This window comes from Mustela nivalis (assembly GCF_964662115.1).
Source record: "Mustela nivalis genome assembly, chromosome: 13".
NCBI classification, from domain to species: domain Eukaryota; kingdom Metazoa; phylum Chordata; class Mammalia; order Carnivora; family Mustelidae; genus Mustela; species Mustela nivalis.
The window spans coordinates 90,755,932-90,777,131 of NC_139032.1; the positions used below are offsets into that span (position 1 = coordinate 90,755,932).

At 61.5% G+C, this 21,200-nt stretch overlaps 2 protein-coding genes across 2 annotated transcripts in view; one reads left to right on the plus strand and one right to left on the minus strand.

Moving 5' to 3' along the window:
- KCNT1 (potassium sodium-activated channel subfamily T member 1) overlaps positions 1 to 21,200 on the minus strand; it is a 299,723-nt gene that overhangs the window by 150,895 nt on the left and 127,628 nt on the right. The gene's annotated exons all lie outside the window — the stretch shown is intronic.
- On the plus strand, positions 720 to 20,158 carry UBAC1 (UBA domain containing 1). Its single transcript, XM_082696209.1, has 10 exons — positions 720 to 947; positions 4,566 to 4,686; positions 5,521 to 5,594; positions 9,077 to 9,184; positions 10,201 to 10,303; positions 10,611 to 10,719; positions 11,354 to 11,582; positions 14,872 to 14,958; positions 15,605 to 15,743; positions 19,606 to 20,158. The coding sequence occupies exons 1-10, from the start codon at positions 810 to 812 to the stop codon at positions 19,719 to 19,721; spliced, it is 1,224 nt and encodes a 407-aa protein (XP_082552335.1). The 5' UTR covers positions 720 to 809; the 3' UTR covers positions 19,722 to 20,158.

Consider the following 21,200-nt stretch of genomic DNA (forward strand, 5'->3'; position numbering starts at 1 on the left):
CCTGACCCTCCCCTGCGTGCGCGCCCCCCCCGCCTGACCCTCCCCTGCGTGCGCGCGCTCCCCGGCCTGACCCTCCCCTGCGTGCGCGCGCCCCCGCCTGACCCTCCCCTGCGTGCGCGCTCCCCCCGCCTGACCCTCCCCTGCGTGCGCGCGCTCCCCCCGCCTGACCCTCCCCTGCGTGCGCGCGCTCCCCCCGCCTGACCCTCCCCTGCGTGCGCGCTCCCCGGCCTGACCCTCCCCTGCGTGCGCGCGCTCTGTCCGAGAAATAAAATCCTTTAAAACGATGTCGTCTGCGTAAAGACAGTGTGGAGTGTCTTCCACTGCTTTTCCCTCCGCAGTCCCGGGGACTGGCTGTGTACTCTACACCGAGAGCCCATCTCAGAACGGACCACGGGACTCAAGGGTCGCGCGGGCCACGGCCGAAAGCCACAAAGCGCAGGCCGGGGCTGGAGAGACCTAGCAGCGCCAGAACGACAGCTCCCGGCATGCCCCGGGAGCGCCCTGTGACGTACTTCCGGCTCGGGGGGGGGCGGGCGCGCCGAGGCCGCAGGAGAACCACATCTCCCGGCATGCCCCGGGCGCGCGCTGTGACGCACTTCCGTCGCGGCGCAGCCAGCGCGCCCCCGGCGGCCCGGCGGCGGGAGCGAGGCGACCGCTGGGCCCGCGGCCAGTGACGGGCGGCCGGCCGAGGGGAGCCGGGGCGGGGCGGCGGCGGCCGGCGAGCGAGCGCGCGGGCGGCCTGGCCCCGCCCCGGTGACCTTCACGGCCCGGGCGGCGGGCGCAGGCCGGGCGGCGGCGGCGGCGGCGCGATGTTCGTGCAGGAGGAGAAGATCTTCGCGGGCAAGGTGCTGCGGCTGCACATCTGCGCGTCCGACGGCGCCGAGTGGCTGGAGGAGGCGACCGAGGACACGGCGGTGGAGAAGCTCAAGGAGCGCTGCCTCAAGCACGTAAGGCCGCCGCGGCCCCGTGCCCCGGCCCCGGCCCCGCCCGGCCGCCCCCTCCCCGCCGCCCCCTCCCCGCCGCCCTCCGGACGCGCTCCCGCCCGGCGCCGGTCGTTGAACTCCCGCGGCAGCCCGAGGAGCCGGGGGCAGGCGGGCCACTGAGGCAGGGGACGCGACGTCGCCGCGCCCGGCAGGCCCTTCTGGTTTCCCGGCAGCTGGGCTTGCTTGCCCTTGGGGTGAGGCCCCGGGAGCGGGGAGCGGTGCCCGGGGAAGGGGGGCCGCGCCGTGGAGACGTCCCTTCCCTTCCCTTCCCTGCGGGCCGGCCTGTGGGCCAGCGCCGGCTCTGGCCGCTCGTGCCGCCGAACCGGCGCGGGCCGGGCTGCCCCTGAGCCCTGCTTGCCCGAGGCCTTTACACTGACTCGTGGGCAGGGCCCGGGGCAGGACCGCGGCGCTGGGAGACGCGGTGTTCCCGGCTCAGTCGCGTGCGTGCTGCTGGCCCGGCGGGCTCCTCGGGTTGCTCACGTCTGGAACGAGTCCTGGGCGGCTTTCCCTCTGCGCGCCTCCCCCCTGCCGGCCGCCTGCCCCGCTCTGGCTGTCCGGGAGACGGTGCTGGGCAGGACGGAGCCCTGTCAGAGCGGAGCTCAGCCCTTCCCAGCGATGGCCCGTGCGGAGCGACATGCCCACGCTGCCCAGCTCTGGGTTGTCCGCCTAAGGGCTCCGGAGGCACCAGTAACTGTCCAGGGCAGGCCAGGGAGCGCTCTGGTTACCAGTGAGCCCTCTTCTGGAACATGCTGGACGTGGTGACTCTCACGGAGGAGGAGGGGGCCCTGGGCGGAGGGGGCTCTGGGCTGGCAGCCCCCAGCAGGCATGCCGTCCTTTCTTCTGCCGGGTGCTTTTGCCATGAACCCCAGGACAGCACTCAGCCAGCAGGCTGGGGCTCCCGGACCGTCCAGGCTGTGAGAGCCTTCACCGTGTTTGTGTAGCGCTGAGCGTTTTAACAACAGCCTCCCTGAGATGCTGTGTCCCCTCCCTGGCAGCCCACCAAAGACAGCAGCTCCCTGAGGGCTGGGCCTGTGTTCTCGGGTGCAGGGCCGGACTCCCAGTGCGCCCCAAACAAGCGTGTGGATTCATGGGGCACGTGGGGAGGATTGAGAGTCCAGGACTGCGTGGACATGGCAGGCCACCTGCTGAGTTGGGGAGGGAGAAGTCGGGGGTGAATGGGGATGGCGTTCAGCTAATTCACTGCGGAGCCATCCTGATACTGTTTCGTGAAGGGGACCCGGAAACGGGAGCTGACTGGTCCACAGGTGCTTGCTGATGGATCTCCGGAGCTCTTGACGGTCATTAGGCAGCCAATTTGAGTGAGATGCTAATTATTATGTACCTGATATTTATTATCCCAGCCGGGAGTGAGGTGTGTCGTCTGGGATTTTTCTGGCACTCTTCTACTTTGCATTGAGATTTTATGCCACTCTGTGGTGGAGGAACGGTACAAATCCCGGGCCTGGGAGCTGCGTTCTCAGAAAGTCCTCCCACCTCCGAGCCCATCCTGTTCCGCAGGCAGCGTGTGCTGCTTCTCGAGCCAGCCAGGACGCGTTAGTTAGGAAAGAGCATTCTCAAGTTGTAGCCTTGAGTGTCCCCCCGAAACCGTTCCCTGAATGTCTTGTCGCTGCGGGCAGCGAGGCTCGGCCTGTGCTTGAGCGTCTGTCTCCTTCCCACTGTGTTCTGGTGCGGGCTCAGGCGGAGCCCTGCCCATGGAGGGGACAGTGGGGGTGTCTCCCCACCCCCCACGGTGCTGTTGGGAGTGTAGTGCTTTCTCATTGAGGGTCTCGTCATCAGAACTCTTGAAGAAGGGCCCCTGTGGGGCTCAGTGGGTTAAGCCACTGTCTTCGGCTCAGGTCATGATCCCAGGGTCCTGGGATCGAGTCCTGCATCGGTCGACTCCTTGCTCGGCAGGGAGCCTGCTTCTCCCTCTGCCTCTGCCTGCCTCTCTGCCTACTTGTGTGCGTGCTCTCTTTCTCTATCTCTCTTACAAATACATAAATAAAATCCTAAAAAAAAAAAAAAAAAACTTCTAGGGGAGCTGGGGTGCTACTCTTGGTTTGCTCTTTTTTGGGGTTTAATGTTGATTGAGATCTTTCATGAAATTGCCACGACATGATACGGTTCCTGTCCATACGGCTGTTAATGTTTCTTCTTTCTTTTTTTTTTTCTTTTAAGATTTTATTTATTTGAGAGAGAGCAAGCACATGGGCAGGGAGGAGGGGCAGAGGCAGAGGGAGAAGCAGACTCTGCTCCAGCAGGGAGCCCGCTGTGGGGCTCGATCCCAGGACCCCAGGATCATGACCTAAGCTATCCCGGTGCCCCAGGCTGTTCGTGTTTCTTAGGTCCCATGATAGTGCGTCTTGGGGCGACACAGGATGTCCGGTGTGGGAGCCCCCTCTTGGCTCTCCTGGGGAGGAGGCAGGCTCAGGAGGTGTCAGGGCCTCCCTGCCTGGGCATTGGGTTCTTATGGGGCTCTCTGGCTGCCCTAGCTCACTTGCTCCGAGGGCTTCTGCTGAGGACAAAGACCCAGAGTGAAGGAATCGCACAGTACGGGTGACTCAGCCTGTGCTGTGCCCCTGGCACGCTGCCGGCGCGCCTCACGCTGGTGGTGTTGGGGGCCAGATGAAGGTGGTTTTGGAAAATGGTGTTTCCGAGACTGTATTCTGAACGTGTTGAATCCACTAGCCTGCAGATTTCAGGGTTAGAAGAAGCACACCCAGTACTTCTGGAGCAGAGCCAGTGTTGAATTCAAGGCGAGCGAGGGGGTTGGTGTCTGCTGTCGTAAGTGGAAGGAGTGCATCTTCCTGTGGGCTGGGCTCCACCTCCGCCGCCTTCAGCCCGGCCAGGTTATGTGAGTGCGCGACAGCGCCCCGAAGCTTTCACGTCCCGGGCGTCGCTGCGGCCCCTCCGGCCTGGATGTCCGCGCCCCCCGCCCCAGTGCTGCGTTCTGGGGTCCCCGGGGTCCTGTGAGCTGTAGCTGTGTGCCAGTCCACCCCCTTTGAACGCCCAGGAGGGGCCTGCCAGCGGCTCCCGCAGCTTCAAGGTCCATGTGGTGGTCACTTGGTGAAGCAGGGGCCACACAGAGGCTGGTTGCCCTCGGGCTGGCGCAGGTGGTGAAGCGGTCCGGCCCCTAGTTCTGGTCTCGTGGACCAGCTTCTCTCTCTGCTTCTCTCAGCCCCTTCACCCATCCGGAAGAGAGAAAAAGTGCACAAATCATACCTCGATCTTTCAGGGAACAGTGGCCCTGTTCTTTTCATTTTTAGATGACTCTCTGGATCCTTCTGGACGAAGGAAGCGATTCAGGTCGCTTCTAGCAGCAGGGTGTTCTGTGTCAGGCTGGGCGCCTGTTTCAGGACGGCTTAGCTGGTCGGTGGACAGATCGCTGCCCGGAGGGATCAGATGTTATGGCATTTTGTCCGCCTTCCACCATTCATGGGGGGGTCTGTGACTTGGTCTGTGCCTTCATTTTCTAGCTGGTGACCAATAGACGCCTGCTGTGGCTCAGGGTGTCAGGTCCTAGTATCACTACGGTTATGATTTATTTTGTCTTTAAATGTATGATCCCCCCCCCCCCCCCAGTGTGCCCATGGGAGCTTGGAAGACCCCAAAAGTGTGACCCATCACAAATTGATACATGCTGCTTCGGAGAGGGTGCTGAGTGATGCCAAAACAATCTTGGAAGAGAACGTCCAAGACCAAGGTAGGGGCCTCGCGGGGCAGCGGTGGGAGCCTTGGCACAGCTGGGAGCGGGGGAGCAAGAGGCAGAGGCGCCCTTGGCATCCAAGTCTGTGTTCCAGGCTGGGGCCGAGCGGGGAAACTGGGTCAGCTGAGATGCTTTTATTCTTCCTTTGTTGAAACAAAGTGTGCATTATGGGCCGTTTGTGAAAAACAGAGCGCACCGAAATTGGACAAGCAGCATCCATCTGAGAAGCCAGATGTGAGCTGTGTTTGTAACTCTGTGTCAGAGCAGGACCAGGGCCTCGGGAGCTGCTGCCGGCTTCCTTCTGGGGCGGGAAAGTCCAATCACGGCCGTTGTATCTGATGCCCTCGGAAGACACTCTGACTCCGTGCACACCCGTTCCCTTGCTTCGAGTTTGTGTCGGGAGGCGCTGGGGAGAAGCTTGTGGTTTTGTGTTTGTCAGTTCGGGGATTCTCCTGAACACGTTGTTTATAACCCCCGCCGGCGCGGTCCAGCCCACGGGCAGGCGGCTCGCTCTGAGGGTTGGCCCCAGCTCTCCAGCCTCAGGACCCCGTGCCTGTGGGAATGAGGACATTTTGCGGGATCTCTTCCAGTTGTTTGCACGGTTCTCAGGGCTGTGCTGTGTGTGTCTCCTCAGCCACCGGCCACCTGTGTGACCCACGGCCAGGTTCTTGCCGCGCCGCCCCTGTACGCGGGCAGGAAGGCGGGGAGGCACGGGTGTGCGTGGGCTCTGGGCCTCGGTGGCACCTGGGAGAACCCTTGCTCCTCTGGCACCCGTTTTGCCATCTTATGGAGGAGATCGGTAACCAGCTTGACGGCGTTTTTTCTCCCTAGATGTCTTGTTGTTGATAAAGAAACGTGCTCCGACTCCACTTCCTAAGATGGCTGACGTCTCGGCAGAAGAAAAGGTGAGTTCCTGAGTGTGGAACTGGAAGTCTTGGTTAGTCTCCAGCCTCCAGCCTGTGAGAAAGAAACGTTCTGGGAATGAGTCATTCCCAGACCCGGCAGGCCGACAGTCAACCACTGGGGGTTCTCCTGTCGTGGCCGAGCCTCTCCCAGTTGCTGGTCCGGCGGCCAGTATGGTCTCGGGGTCGGTGCAACTCCGGAGATGCTGTCAGGCCTGCCTCTCATCGGGTGAGGCCTGTGCCCACAGGACTGGGAGAAGGAGCGCAGGAAAGGGGTGGCGAGCGGCGCACTCGGGCCCCTCTCCCAGGAGGGCAGGCGCGTGCGCAGGGAAGGGCCAGGCAGGCCTCACACCATGCCCGGTGCAAAGCCGTGCCGTTCGAGCGGGCAGCCATGCTAATTTCACGGTTTTCCTTTGTTTCTCTTGGGTGGAGTTTCTTGTTTGTGCTTTGAAATGCTCAGGAGAGTGCTCAGTCCCCAAGAAAGCAGACCGGACTCCGTGGGCTGGGCCCTGCGCTGCTAGCGGGCTGAGCTATCTGAGGGCCTGCTGCGGGGCCGGTGGCCCTGGGCTTCGTGTGCCCTTCTTATCTGTGGCCGCACCTGGCTGGAACCCTCTCGCCCACGAGCCAGCAGCTCACCCCATCTCTAGGAGACAGATCTGGGCCTGCCCTGCCGCGCCCTGAAAGCCGCCCGCGCTTCTCAGGTTACAGTGTTCGCCCTGGGTGACCAGTGTAGACAGCAGGGTTTCCACCGCCCCCGCACCTCTGGGTGCCTCGCAGCAACCCACGGACCTCACTTGGTGGGTCACCTTTTCTGTGCACGTATTTACAAAGTGAAACATACGACGTTAGTGCCTATTTTTGAGAATTAGTCTTAATTTTAAGGGAAAGTAACCTGCGTTTCTAAAGTCAGATCCCGTAGCTGGTTTCTTAACAGAAGCATCTTCCTCCCACCAGCGTCACGTGCCCTGAAGGCGACCTCTTGGAGCTCTTTCCCCCATCCCCCAGTAATTCTTCTGATTTCAAAACCACACGCAGAATTGAGTATTTCTCAGAATATCAGTTTTTGGTTTTTGGGCTCCTTGATGTTTGGAGGATTAGATCCTGACACAGGTTGAAGGTCTCAGGGCTTCCATCGGTGTTAGCGTGCATGCGCTATTTTCCATCAGGAGCGAGGGGTACTTGGATTATTTTGTCCTTATTAATGCAACTTCGTTTCTCCCGGAGTCAGCGATTGCCTCATCGATGTGTTTTCTGTAGGCGTATCGCTAAGCTTTCAGATTCTTTGCCGGGACTGATAGATCCTTCGGAAAGCAGGGTCCTATGTACAAGGCTGTCTGCCGGTCCCTGCTGTCCTGGAGATGTCCTGCCAGCTCTTCCAGCCACATCCCTCTGCCTCACGGGTCTCCAGGCCTGTCGTGCGGCGTGGCCTTCTCGCCTCACCCCTGTGTCGGAGCTTCTGAACCTGCTGTATCTGGACACTTCCTGTTGCCCCCTGTCACAGTACCATGGACACACCGGCCTAGAACTGCACACAGCTCCTGGTCTGACCTGCAGACCTGCAGTCTGGGTGGGCTCGGCTGGGCCCTGGGCGTTGGGTTCAAATCAAGGTGTGGCTGGTCTGTTCCTCCGGGGGGCTCTGGGGAAGGGTCTGCTTCCAGGTCCTTCAGGCGGTTGGCAGTGCGTACGGCTGAAGGCCAGGCCCCGTTTCCTTCCTCTGGCAGCCCAGGTTGGGGGGGACTTTCTCTTGGCACAAGGGGCCTGCATCTCTGGAACCAGCAACAGAATTTCTTACGTGTTGAATCTCCGGCCAGAAAGAACCCCCTCCTTTGTCAGGGCTTACCCGCTTAGGTCAGGCCTCCCAAGGTGGGTCATTTCTTTTGCTTCAGGTTGGCTGTGGCACAGCGTGACCTCACCGCAGGGAGCGGCTATCCTGCTCACGGGCTCTGGCGTCGTGCAGGCATCTTTGCCAGGAGTGGGCTCTTAGGGCCATCTTCGAACTCTGCCTGCAGGATCCGGTGTCGTGCTATTGACTGTCCCTTGGTCTGGTGGCGCCTGGTTTTCTCCGGCCTCTAGAAAGGTCAGGGAGTCTTGAGGCCCTTGTACTGCAGCGTCGAGGGACTGCTGGGGAGGGCCAGCTACATGCACACATGGAGAAGGCCATGGTCCCCGTTCCCAGGGTGGCCACGCGGCCGGCACTGGTCGGGCCTGACTCCTCTCCTGTGCGTGCTGCATTCTGTCCAGGGTCACCCGCCCTGTCCGCGGGTGGAGAGGCTGTTGAGGGCACTGGGACTTCATGACTTCGGCCTCTGCTGTGTGTGGCATGTGGCGTCTGGAGACCCGTGTGTGTTTGTTCTGAAAGTTTCCCTGGCTTGTTTTCGGAGAATGCCCTCCCGTCATTTTCTCTTCCCTCTGGCGTTGCTGTTGGTTGCATGCTGGACCTGCCTTCAGGGCGACTTCCTGGACGTTGTCCTCTGCCCGCTCGGCCTGTTGATCTGGCCGTGACAGTGTGCGTCTCCCGTGGGGACGTGGCCTCCGGTGGTCGCACCCCGTCTCCCTCGCGGTTTCCGTCACGCAGTGCTCTTCCTCTGGTTCTCTTTTCCACGCTTCTCTCCTTTTCCCCTTCTTGTCTTGGTCCCTGTCTTTTGCGGTGGAGGCTTCCCACCCACCCCCGGCCTTCCTGGGCCGCCTTCCCAGTAAGAGGCATGGGGGCTCACCAGCTGCTCTCTGTGCCCGGTGGGGTGTACCTGCCACCGGGCTTCCCTGTGGGGCAGACCCAGCCCTGGGCTCCCCCGCCCCACAGCGGGAGGTCTCCTGCTTCGTGTCCCTGAGGCGGTGGGGGCCGGGGTTGGGTCTCACTGGCAAGGATTAGCACGGTGCCGCCTTTTATTGCTGCTGAGCCCGGGCTCCCTGGCTCGGGGCTCCCCACGTCTGCTCCCCCAGGCGGTGGCTGGCTGAGCAGGGCGGTGGAGGAGCCCTGTTCTCGGGTCTGGCTGCTCGCTCCAAGTCCAGCGGGCTTCCTTCGGACTGTGGTGTTGGCCTGGAGTTGGCCGGGCCTTGTTTCTGGTCGGGCTTCTCTGTGCGCTCTGCTGAGCCCTGTTTCTGTCTGGGTTGATGGTCTGCATTTCTCTTGTTCTCGGTCTCGGAGTCCTCATAGTCCAGTCCGGACATGCTGCTGCGAGGGCTTCCGGACGCAGGCGGGGTGCGTGCGTCGTGCTCCTGGCCCCGCACGGCCACAGCTCACGTGGGATGCTCTCTCTGTGGCTGCAGGGGACCGTTGCATCTTCTCTCCGGCCCTGCCACCTTCTCTCCGGCCCTGCCACCCTCTGGCACAACAGGCAGGAATCGTGTCCCAAGTGAGCGCCGAACCCACAGGGACCCTCTGCTGCCGATGAGAGTGCTTCTCTCCCTGTGTGTTTGGCTCACACGGCCTTGCCCGTCGCGGTGCTCGTCCTCACTTCCGACTTTCTGATTACTCTTCTCCGCAGAAGAAACAAGAGCAGAAAGCCCCCGACAGGGAGGCCATCTACCGAGCCACCGCCAGCGTGCCGCCCCACAACATGGACCGGGCCGAGGTCCAGACTAACATCAGAGACGTGAGTGCTCACTGTGGGCTGCACCATGGGCCCGTCATGCCTGCGTGAGGGCCACACGGCTTCTCGGTGGTGCTTTGGGAAGCCGGGGGAAAGGGCGGGCAGGAGCCCTGGGTATAACCGAAAGTTATTCCAAAACAGAAGGTTTGAAAAGACATCGGAAGGCAGGACCAAGACTGATCCCACTGGGAGAATATTAGGGTTTTGCTCTAATTTGTCAAAAATTTGTAGCTAGAAGTCCGGAGTGTTAGTTATTTTAGATTGGAAAGTTCTAGGCTAAATACACTGTGTGTCCAGTGCCCCATGGACTGTCCGAGAACTGGGGTTACGCCCACGCTGCACAGGACTAGGACAGCACGGCCATCTCATCCGAGAGCACTGCCACGAGCCCTGCTCATTGGAGCAGCAGAGGATGCCCTGCCGAGCAGGGCGTTGGGCTCTGACCACGGCCCGGGCTGTGTGCGGGATTGCCCCAGCAGGGGTGCTCAGTGGCTATCTGAGGCCTGTTGTGGGAAAGGGGTGGCTGATCCCCGTCTCACCGGTGGGGCTGGGGACCGTCTGTCGGGGTTTCTGAATGCGTTCCCAGTGGCCGCCTTCCTCGGCGGGGGCCAGCCGGCTGCCACCGATGCTGCTGTGCCTACTGGCCTCTGGCCGGGTGAGAATCGGAAGCCCGGCTCTGGGAAGCCCATCCAGTCAGGCTGATCTCTTCTGCTTACGTAGTGGGCTCGTGCTCTCCACGTTGGCCAGAGGGCTGGGCTGTGTCTCCAGATGTTTCTCTGGGTCGCCAGCTGAGAAGCCGTGCACACAGCCCGTGAGGCCGCTCCTCCCCACCAGGCACACAGCCCTCCTGCCACCCTGTGGCCTCACCCACCTCCTCTCCGTCCGTCTCCACACTCCGGAACCGAGAGTGGCGTGGTTGGGACGCCCGGGTACGGAGTTGTAGGCCCAGGAGTGCGGTCGCCCATCTGGGCAGGTCTCTGGGGCACTTGGAGAAGTCAGAGTCTTTTCTTCCCCCGCAGTTCCAGACAGAACTCCGGAAGATCCTGGTGTCGCTCATCGAGGTGGCGCAGAAGTTGTTGGCGCTGAACCCGGACGCGGTTGAACTGTTTAAGAAGGCGAATGGTATGCGCGCAGCCCGGGGGCCGGATCCTGCGTTCAGACCCCACCGCGTGCCCCCACCCCGGCGGCTGTGTCCACCCCACGGTCCCGTTCGCTCTCCTCACCATCCCCGCGCCAGTATCAGGAGCGCCGGCTCTGCTTGCGCTTCCCGTGGCCGCGGGGCTCCTGCTCCGCCTGCCGGCCGAGGGCTCCATGTCCACGTGCTATGTTCGGGGGGGCTTGGCCTGCAGGTGGGCCCCTCGGGCTCCGGGCTGGGGGCAGCCCTCGCACTGGCCTGGCCCTCACAGGTGGCCCCGTCTCTCGCCCGCAGCGATGCTGGACGAGGAGGAGGATGGCAGAGTGGACGAGGCCGCCCTGCGGCAGCTCACGGAGATGGGCTTCCCGGAGACCAGGGCCGCCAAGGCCCTTCGGCTGAACCAGTACGTCCGGGCCGCCTCCTTCCCTTGCTGCCGATGCTGTGGGGCTCCCCTGGGGCGACTTCCTCCGTCCCCGAGTCTTAGGTTGAACCGTGTACAGTAGATGTGAGTTTTTAAAGTGAGACGTTTCGGTGCGCGTCCCAGGAGTGACTCGGTGGGTCGTCTCGGGACCGTGACCCTTGCCGGGAACACGCTGTGGCTAGGCTGAACTGCAGTCCTCCCCGGGCCCATTGTAGGCACCACGTGGGAGCCTGCGTGTGTCTGCGACGTGGCAGCTGGCAGTACGTGCGGTGTCCCCCCGGCAGCCCCCCAGGCTCGCCGGGCCGCAGCTGCTCGCTTCCGTGCCTACACTTGGACCCGAAGTGCACGACTTGTACTCCACGGGCTCTGCTCCTTTTTGTCTTGGGACTTGGTTCTTGTGTACCTCACGGGTTCGTTCTCTGGGCTTAGTGCTTGGGTTTCTGCGCTCTTGCCAGGGTCTTGGGGTCGTTTGGGGCAGGGCCCAGAGCTCCAGACCCTTCTATACTGAGACGCCTGACTTTGGCTATTAGAGAGGCTTTCCCTGGGGATGTCAAGGAGGCTCGAGGCCCTCTGACAGGCCTGGGGGTGCTGGAAAGAGTCTCCTGTTGCCTTTCAGCATGTCGGTACCTCAGGCCATGGAGTGGCTGATCGAGCACGCGGAAGACCCGACGGTTGACGCGCCTCTCCCAGGCCAGGCCTCGCCGGAAGGGGCACAGGCCGAGGCTGCCCCCGAGGCCTCCCCGGAGGCTGCTGGGACGAGCACAGCAGACGAAGAGCCCAGAGACGAGCTAACGGAGATCTTCAAGAAGATCCGGAGGAAAAGGGAGTTTCGGGCTGACGCTCGGGTATGTGTTCCGGGGCCGGGGGTGGCCAGGCGGGGTTGCTCTTCCTCCGCACAGGAGTGGAGCTCAGGGAGGGGCTCGTAGACGGGCCCAAATTCAGTTTCAGTTGTCCCCACGTGGATCCCAGTGGGTGTTTCTTCTCCAAGTAGTTTGCCAAGACGTTTGTCATCTCCTGAGAGCTACAGCAGGGCGTCGTTTCTGTTGTCCATATTGGCAGGCCACGGGCTTGGGCCAGGACGCCGCCCAGAGGCGGGAGTCCGGGTAGCCGCCGGCCATCTGGGAACCGGGGCGTCTGCAGGATCAAAGGTCCTGGGGCCCGCCCGGCGCTGGTTGTACTTGGGGGCGACATTGCCATGGGTTCAGGCTGCTCTTTTGCCGTCGTCCTGTTCTTAATGCTTCTGTGGCTGCTGTTCTGTTCTCTGCTGCTCTGCACTGCTCTGTTCCTCTGCTGGGCTTTTGGTTTTCTCTGGGACGCGTCTGGTGCTTTAAGCCTGCGTTTTTCTTTCCGGTTACAGATCTGTGGGCTTTGGCTGTTAGGGCTCTGAGTCCACACGTCTGCTTCTGCGGGGAGCCCCATGCCATCTGGGCGGGCTCACCTACCTGCCGGCTTGTGTTTCCAGGGACTCCCAGGTGGCCGGACTGTGGGCTGCCCGCCGCGGGTCGTTCTGAGGCTGTTTCCCTGGGCTGAGCGGCACCTCCTGCCAGGGGCCCGCTTCCGTGTTAGCCACGAAGGCAGGGCTCCCAGGCCACCGTTTTGGCATAGCTACAGCTCGAGTGGTGTAGACCCTTCGCAGGGTCCTAGTCTTAAGCTCCAGCTGCTCACCTCGTAGGGCCCCATGGCCCACGTCCTGTCCCCCAGGCCATGCTGCCGGCTCCTGCCGCCTGCCCCGGCAGCCCCGCTGTCCCACAAGTTTGCTGCTCTTGGCTTTCCGGTGAGCTCAGCTGTGCATCCGGCAGCGCTTCTGTGGAGCTGGAGCAGGTTTTTCTGGAGTCCGGGGGGTGTGCTGGGCCAAGCCCTGTGGAACGGGCAGCCGCACTCTTGGGGACGGTTTGTGCTCTGCCTTGGGGCTCTGGGCATCCCCTGAGGGCGCTTCTGCGTCATCCTCGTGCGGCCCGCCAGCCTAGCCCTGGCGTGTGGGGACCACCGCTGCTGTCTCGACGCACCCTTTTCCTGAGACATGCGCTTCTGCCGGGCCTTCCTGTGGCCTCGTGGCAGTGGGCGTCTGTGGCGGCTAGAAAGGGCTGTCGAGGCTCATCCAGCCTTTGGTCCTACGCCGTTGGCGGGAAGAGTCTGTAAGGTCGGCGGCGCTTGCCTGCTTCCCGGGAAGTCCGGGTCCGAGAGCGGGGTTTGTGCTTGAGACTGAAACAGGCCCCCACCACCCTCCATGCCAGCTGCAGGGGTGGGGGCAGCCAAGTGCAGCGGGCAAGGCAGGGGTGAGTGCCCAGACCCCTGGCAGGAAGGCGGGAGGCGAGGCGTCCCTGTGGTCACCGTGCACAAGTCCTGGGCCATCGCTTCCCGGGCTGAGGCAGGGGTGAGTGAGGGGAGAGGCTTGCTTTTACGGGTGGCCACAGGGAGGCCACGCTGTCCTTGGATTTAGTGGGGGGTTCTGGGCGAGCTTATGTGACTTGGGAGTCTGACTGTGGCGCAGTGGGTCCTTCTTCCTGCTTTCAGGGGTGGAGCCCCCCTGGGGGTGGGAGCCCGTGCAGGAAAGCACTGCATGTGGGCTGTGTGGGGAGAGGCTGCCAGCTCAGCTCCCCGGAGACCGTTTGGCTCCGGGGAAGGTCAGTCCTGACTGCCATGTGCAGCTGACGTCCTTCCTGTCGGGTGCTCTTTGGGACACTCGATGGTCTAGTTCGGCTGAGCCCAGCCCACAGAGGGTGGCGCACGGGGCTCTGCAGGTTGCTGCCCAGCGCTGCCGCCCCGGCGCCTGGCAGAAGTAGAGCCGCAATGGTGGGAAGAAGACAGGGACCCCAGGGAAGAGTGTGATTTGATCTTTAAAGAATTAACCTGGGGGGCGCCTGGGTGGCTCAGTGGATTAAGCCGCTGCCTTCAGCTCAGGTCATGATCTCAGGGTCCTGGGATCGAGGCCCGCATCGGGCTCTCTGCTCAGCAGGGAGCCTGCTTCCCTCTCTCTCTCTCTCTGCCTGCCTCTCTGCCTACTTGTGATTTCTCTCTGTCAAATAAATAAATAAATAAATAATCTTTAAAAAAAAAAAAAAAAAAAAAGAATTAACCTGGGGCGCCTGGGTGGCTCAGTGGGTTAAGCCTCTGCCTTCAGCTCGGGTCATGATCCGAGGGTCCTGGGATCGAGTCCCACATTGGGCTTTCTGCAGGGAGCCTGCTTCCTCCTCTCTCTCTGCGTCCTCTCGGCCTACTTGTGATCTCTGTCTGCCAGATAAATAAATAAATAAAATCTTTAAAAAAGAAAAAAAGAATTAACTTGATAAAATCTTTACCCCCCCCCCCCAAGTGGACTCTTCTACAAATTGTGTGAAAATCAAGAATAGGGACTCCTGGGTGGCTCCGATGCCTGGGCGTCCGCATTCAGCTCAGGTTGTGATCCTGAGGTCCCGGGATCGAGTTCTGGGTGGGGCTCCCTGCTCAGTGGGGAGTCTGCTCCTCCCCCCACTCTTGCTTGCATGCTCGCTCTCAAATTAGTAATAAAAAAGATAAAAAGTCAAGAGAAAAGTGAAGGCTGTAGTGTCTTATGTGATTTTTGTCATGAAAACGTACATGTCCCCCACCTCCCAATGACCTTGGGTTGTTCCCTCTAAGAATCACCAGATGTTCGAGATATAGCTTCTGTCTTAATACTCCTGAGATGTTTAAAACTAATTTTAGTGTCAATTTTTTAAAGATAAAATCTGAAGAACTCTCTCTCCCACCTTTTTTCTTCACAAATGAATATTAATGTGGCCATTTTGGTCTTCACTTAGATCGGGTTTGCTTACATGGCCTCTTCCTAATACCTTCTATTCTGGCTCACGAGGCCGTCCGCTGCGAGCTCCCGTGTGGTCGTGGAGACCGCGGGTCCAGCCCACGAGGGTCTGACGTGGGCATGGCCGGCCCGCGCAGCGGCAGGAGGCAGGCTTCGGGCACGTCTGCGGCGCGCGGACTCGGGCTGGCCGTGGTCCGTCTGTCGCTCAGGAGACTCGAGCAATCCGTGAAGCCGCAGGGAACCAGACTCGTGCCCCAGAAGGTCCTGTGCCAACCTCGTGGGCCCCCCGCGCGGATGCCGTGGTGAAACGTGGCCTGCGCGGGGCTCTGAGCGGTCTGTGCCTTCCCCTGCAGGCGGTCATTTCGCTGATGGAGATGGGCTTCGACGAGAAGGAAGTGATAGACGCCCTCCGGGTGAACAACAACCAGCAGAACGCCGCCGTGAGTACCGCCGTCGGGGCGCCCGGACGCCGCCTCGCCCTTGCGGCGGAGGGGGACGCGGCCTGGGACCGTGTGCGTCCGGCCCCTCCCGCGGGCCCCCTGTTGTCTGATTCCCCGGTGCAGCAAGAGGAGAGGGTTCGAGGGCATAAAACGTTTTACATGTTCTTTGTCTTTCTGAGAAAGCACGTGCTTGGCAGGCAGGTGTGTTTGTTCTCTGAGCGTGTTGAAGTGACCCCGAGGCAGATCCCGCTCTGCGACACACACCAGCGGCTGGCGGACATTCAGACTCTCTCTGAATGTTGTTCTCCTGTTCCCCTGGGAGGGCGTGGTGGCTGGCAGTGGGCGTTGCGCTCTGGGGACTCGGACGCCCCGGCTGCCCACCAGCCAGCTCCGGGCCCTCCCGGGGACACAGCCCTGGGTTCCGTGCGTTTCTTCCTCCTCCTTCCGCTACTCGGGCTGGGTCCTGCCTCATCCCCCTTCAGTGACCGAGGACCGAGGACTCGCCGCTGTTTGCCTGAGCTGCGGAGTGGGGGTCGGCTAGACCAGTGTGGCTTTTCCTTCCCAATGTCAGAGCCCCTGGGTCTGCGGGCAGCTGGTGCTGTGGGGGGTCAGGAGGGGCTCACGGGGCCGGCTCTTGCATTTGCAGTGCGAGTGGCTGCTGGGAGACCGGAAGCCGTCCCCCGAGGAGCTGGACAAGGGCATCGACCCCGACAGCCCTCTCTTTCAAGCCATTCTGGATAACCCGGTGGTGCAGCTGGGCCTGACTAACCCGAAAACATTACTAGGTACGTGGCCTTCCCTAGCGCGGGCCTGTCGCACCCCACAGCTGTCACCAAGTGATGGGGGTCTCCGCCAGTGTCCGTGACTCCTGCCTGAGTCACTGTGGGGCCGGCGCTCAGGCTCTGCCCGCAGGGTGGCGGTTCTGTGCGGGGGCCTCGGACGAGCTCTCGAACCAGTCAGGGTGGCTTGTCCAGACGTGGGCGAGCGTGGGCGGCACCCCTAGGCTGGACCGGCTGGGTGGAAGGCGTTTGCCTTGGCCCTTCTGGGGTGAGGGACATCTCTGGCCCCATTTCGTCTGTGGAACATAACACGTGTGCAGAAGCATGTGGGATTTTCCGGACTTAAAGTAAGACTAACAGCCACATGTCTGCGTGAAGAAGGAGTTAAAGGGGCGTCTGCCTTCGGCTTGGGTCGTGATCTCAGGGTCCTGGGAGTCCCGCGTCGGGCGCTGTGCTTCGCGCACAGTGTGCCTCTCCCTCTCCTGCCTGCCGCTCCGCCGGCTTCTGCTCTGACAGATAAATGAGATCTTTAGAAAAAATTAAAAAAAAAACCACAGTATTAAAAAAATGTCTGGAGTGTTCCAGGCCCATGGGTCCTCTGGGTGCCTCCCGTACTGTACCCGTCCCCCCAGCCCTGGGAGCGAACCTTTATCATCGCTCAGGCTCCTAGGAGGCGGTGCCGCCTATGTCTGCCCCCAGAGCTCTGTCACCAGAGCCCCTCGCACCCGCCTTCCTATCAGGGTAGGTCCCGGGCAGGCCTCTGCGTCCCAGCGTGACTGTGCCACGGAGTGTGACTGTGCCACGGGGCATGTCCCCACTCTGCTGTCCCCAGGCCAGGTGTGTGTGGGTGGGGCCGCAGGGGTGCGTCAGGCCCTGTGCATAGCCCCCCGGTGAGAGCGCCCGCTGCCCAGGCGGGCACAGCTGTGAGCTTGGCCCTTTCCCACAGCTGTGAGGCCCAGCCCGTTCCGGGAGCCATGCTAGGACCTCAGCTCTGAAAGGCCCGTCCTGGGTGTCGTCCTCTGGAGCATGTTTTATGCAGCTGCAAAGCCCCTCGTGTCTGCTGGACGCTGGCCCTTTATCAGTTTTTTTGTATCGTGAATGTTGTTCTCCTGTTCCTGGGGTTTCTACTGTGTCATGGGGACACATTTAAATGTAGTTGGACATGTATGTTTCATCTGGGAAAACTGTCTGGCCTTGAGGTGAGGAAGATACTCTTTGTTTCTGGAAGTTTTGTCGGTTTGCTTTCCTTCTCTAAGTGGGTCATCTACCCGGGAGTGTGTGCGGTGTGGGCTGGGGAGGCCTTGTGTGGGTCCCCAAGTTCCGGGCTTTGGTGGCGTGTGTGTACGTGCATTTTCCTTCTCTGTGCGGGACGTGTGGGCGCCTCGCTGGGCTCCCCAGCTCCCGTGCTGCCTGCCGGCCTGACAGGAGGAAAGAAGGTGCTGCCTTGGGTCGGTCCACACCCTCTTCTGAAGGGTTTTCTTCTAATGCTTGCCTCGGAGACTGCCCTCTGCTCCCGGCTGGTTTTGTCTTTTCTCAGAGGGTTCCCTCACGACGGATGTGTGGTTTCACCGAACGTCTTTGCCCTCTGCTGGGACCGTCCGGCTCACGGGGAGCCTCTCCTCAGGTTTCCAAAACAAGGTGGCAGGGTAGGTGCCACCTGGCTGTGGCCCATGGACGGCTCTGGGGGTCCCGAGCTGCCCAGCACAGGGGGGCTGCGTGTGTCGTGCCCCGGGCACTCTGCCTGCCCCAGGACAGCCTCCCCTGGCCACTGGGCCCCCACGCCACCGGGGCACAGGCTCGTGCACACACCTTCCTGACAAGAGAGTTTAAGATGACCGTGATCGGTTCAGATGAGCTAAGCGCTGGCCGTAGTCCACCTGGGACGAGCTGGAGAGGGTGCAGAAGCTGGCGGACGTCTCCTCTGCCCCCTGCCGCTGCCCGATTGCCGGCTTACCTGCCGAAGCACTGGCGGGCCCGCGTGCTGTCCCACTTTACCCCGTGTCCTGCTGGTGCACACCTGTGCTGCACGTTCTGGCTTCGCTATTTTATTATTTTCATAGGTTTATTCATTTTAGAGAGAGACACACCCAGGGAGCGTGTGTGCAGGTGGAGGCAAGGGGAGAGAATCCTGAGTGGGCTCCCTGCTGAGCACAGAGCCGGACGCGGGGCTCGATCTCCCGAGCCCGAGATCACGACCTGAGCCGCCAGAGTCGGATGCTTCCCTGATTGCGTCCCCAGGTGCCCTTTGGCTTTGCTGTTGTACACAGAGGAGTTTAGCCGATGCTCGTCCTTGATTCTGTGCAGAGGCCTTGGGTGGTGAAGCACGCGCTGTGCTCCCGTTCCTGCCACGGCTCCTCCCCTCGTGGCCGTGGCCGGCCGCCCTCCTCTGGACCTCCTGCTTCGGGGGCAGCTGGCGCGCCGGAGTGCGGCCTGACTGGCTTGGGGCCGCCCCCGCCCGCTCTCGTCCGCGCCTGTGTGTGCCAGCCTCGCGTCCCTGCGTGCCCTGGAGCATCCGCTGCTCCTGCTGCGGCCTCGGCCTCTGAGCTCGGCCTGGAGGTCTTCGCGTGTTGACGCCCGTCCCTCGTCATACTTGGTCGGCCTTTGGTTCTGAGTAATTGTCTTTCTGAAATTCTTGAATGTGAGGCCTGCGAAGACCGAGCTCCCACGCAGCCTCCGGGTGGTGTCCCGCCTCACGCTTTGGTTCGGCCCTTGGCTTCCAGGAGGAAGGCGGACGTGGGCTCCTCCGCTCTCTGGACCCCGCGTTCCCTCCCGTTCTCCCGGATGCCCAGGTGTCCTTCGGGTTCTCTGCTACCTTGGCCTGGTTTTCAGAGGCTTTTGATTGGGACGGTCCGCGGGGATTATTTCAAGGGCTAGGAGGGCTGTCAGTCCGAAACGCGAGAGAAGCGCCCTTTCCCGTGGAGCCGCGGGCCCATGAGACCCCGAACAGCCACCAGGCCCTGGAGGAAGCAGCCCCCGTGCCCTGCGCGTGGGGTGACGGCTGCGTGCTGGCCGTGGGCGAGGGCCACTCATGCCGCGGTCTCTGGGGAAGATGCTTTTGTGGAACTGTCAAGACGGTTCGTTTCTTGCTGTGGAACTGCTCAGTCACGTGTTTATTTTGTGTTTGCTTCCTGATTCGTTTATTAAGATTTTACTTTGAAGTCGTCTCCAGGGCGCCTGGGTGGCTCAGTGGGTTAAGCGTCTGTCTTTGGCTCAGGTCATGGTCTCAGGGTCCTGGGATCGAGCCCCGCATCGGGCTCTCTGCTCAGCGGGGAGCCTGCTTCCCTCTCTCACTCTGCTGCCTCTCTGCCTACTTGTGATCTCTGTCTGTCAAATAAATAAATAAAATCTTTAAAAAAAAAAAAAATGAAGTCATCTCCACACCAAACATGGGGCACAGATTCAGTGACCCCGAGGTCACAGGTCACCTGTTCTGCCCACTGAGCCAACCGGGAGCCCCTCGGTTATGTATTTTAAAGTCCTTTAAGATAGAGCATTCTGATTTTCCCGTCAGGTAGTGTTAACTTTGCAGCAGTGTCCCCGTCTTTTCTGCATCTGGGGACTTTGCCTGGTGGGTTTGGAAGCGGAACGACTGACTCACAGGCTGTGACTGTGTCAAGATCGCTGGTAGCCCCAGCCCGGTCGCTGTCCGGTATCGGCCGGCCGGCGAGTGCAGGGGCTGCCCCGGCACCCGGGACCAGGCTCGTGGTCTTTCCACGGCGGGTACATGCGTGGGACAGCAGATGCTGCTGGGGGTGGCAGGGGGTTTGCAGGTGGCCCCCAGCGACACAAGGCCTCCCCTCTGGGACAGCACGGCCAGGCTTTTGGGTGTGGAGGGGCCGTCTTAGCCGGCGTCACTGTCTTCCCACAGCGTTCGAAGACATGCTGGAAAACCCGCTGAACAGCAGCCAGTGGATGAACGACCCGGAGACGGGGCCGGTGGTGCTGCAGATCTCCCGGATCTTCCAGACCCTGAACCGCGCGTAGGCGACACGGCCGCCCCACCCTGCTGCCCTGGGCCTGTCCCGGGCGCTCGGGCTGGTGGCAGCCACAGCCCCCCACCCCCCCCCGCCCCCCCGCCGGGTGCCGGAGAGCGTGGGGACCCCTGGCTGCCGTGGGCCAGGTGTCAGGGCGTGGGGCTCCTGGCACGCTTTGATCTTCGCTTGAAAACCCGTGTGATGGCCGCGTGCGCGGCCGCGTCAGCCTCTGACCATGTGTACAGACGTGGCGCTGCTCGGGGGGGGGGTCGCCTTCCCCGTCAGGGTCCCTGCGGGCTCTGGAAGTGCTCTTTGACCCGACCTGGAGCTGCTGCTTGTTCCTTGGAAGAAGGCATGTTTCCACCCAAAGTGTTAACGTCAGCACTAACTTAAGTAGAGGAATTCACAGATGATTTTTCTTTAATAAATAAATTCCCTCTTTCCTATCGCGTGTGTCCGTGTCGTTTCAGTGCCCGAGAAGAGCCTGTTGGCGCTCTGAACGGGGTGTGCTGGGCCCTGCCACCCGGCGTGTGAGCTGTCGCACTTGCGGACTGGGGGCGCAGTGCAGGTTCGGGCGTGCTCGAGGGGACTCCGCTGTCGGGGCCGGCTGGGCACCCCCAGCCACCCTTGGCCCAACCGGGGCACCAGCCGGCGGCCCCCACCACTGTTCCTTTTTTAAACATTACTTGGGGGGCGCCGGGATGGCTCAGTCGGTAGAGCGCCTGGCTCCTGTCTTATTTTATTTTATTTATTTATTTAAAAGATTTTATTTATTCATTTGACAGACAGAGATGACAAGTAGGCAGAGAGGCAGGCAGGGGGGGGGGGGATGCAGGCTCCCCGCTGAGCAGAGAGCCCGATGCGGGGCTCGATCCCAGGACCCTGAGATCATGACCTGAGCCGAAGGCAGAGGCTTAACCTACTGAGCCACCCAGGCACCCCTGTTTTTCCCTTTTTAAAGAGAAAGCCAGGAGGCGGGCCTATTTTGCCCTGGCAAAAATACTTTTTTTCTTTTATAACAAAATCTTCCTTCTGGGCCACGGGATGGGCACGTGCGGTCGCCCCTGGTGGGCCGGGCCGCCAAGGGACGGTCTGTCCGGCAGTGATGAGCGTGATGGCCCGAGCCGGCCACCGGGGACTCAGCACACCTCACGCTTCCGCGAGACTCTCAGGAAGACCGGAATACGCCAGATTTTAATGGAATCAAAACTGAAAATAGAAACGTCATTTTAAAATTTCCATGAAGAAGAGACAGCTGCCGGGTGACTGGAAAAGGCTGAATCAGACGTTTCTTCAGGTCGCGCCCGTAGGAGCTCAGCAGAACGTGCTTGCCGCCTCCACTGGCCCGTTCTGGCCACCGCAGGGGCGCTGCTGGGGCCGGGCCATGCATGCCACCAGTGGCGGGCACTCGGAGAATCTGCGGGAACAAGGAAACGCAAGGAGAACCTGGGGCTTATGAAAATCATATGGGGAAAATGGCATAAAAATA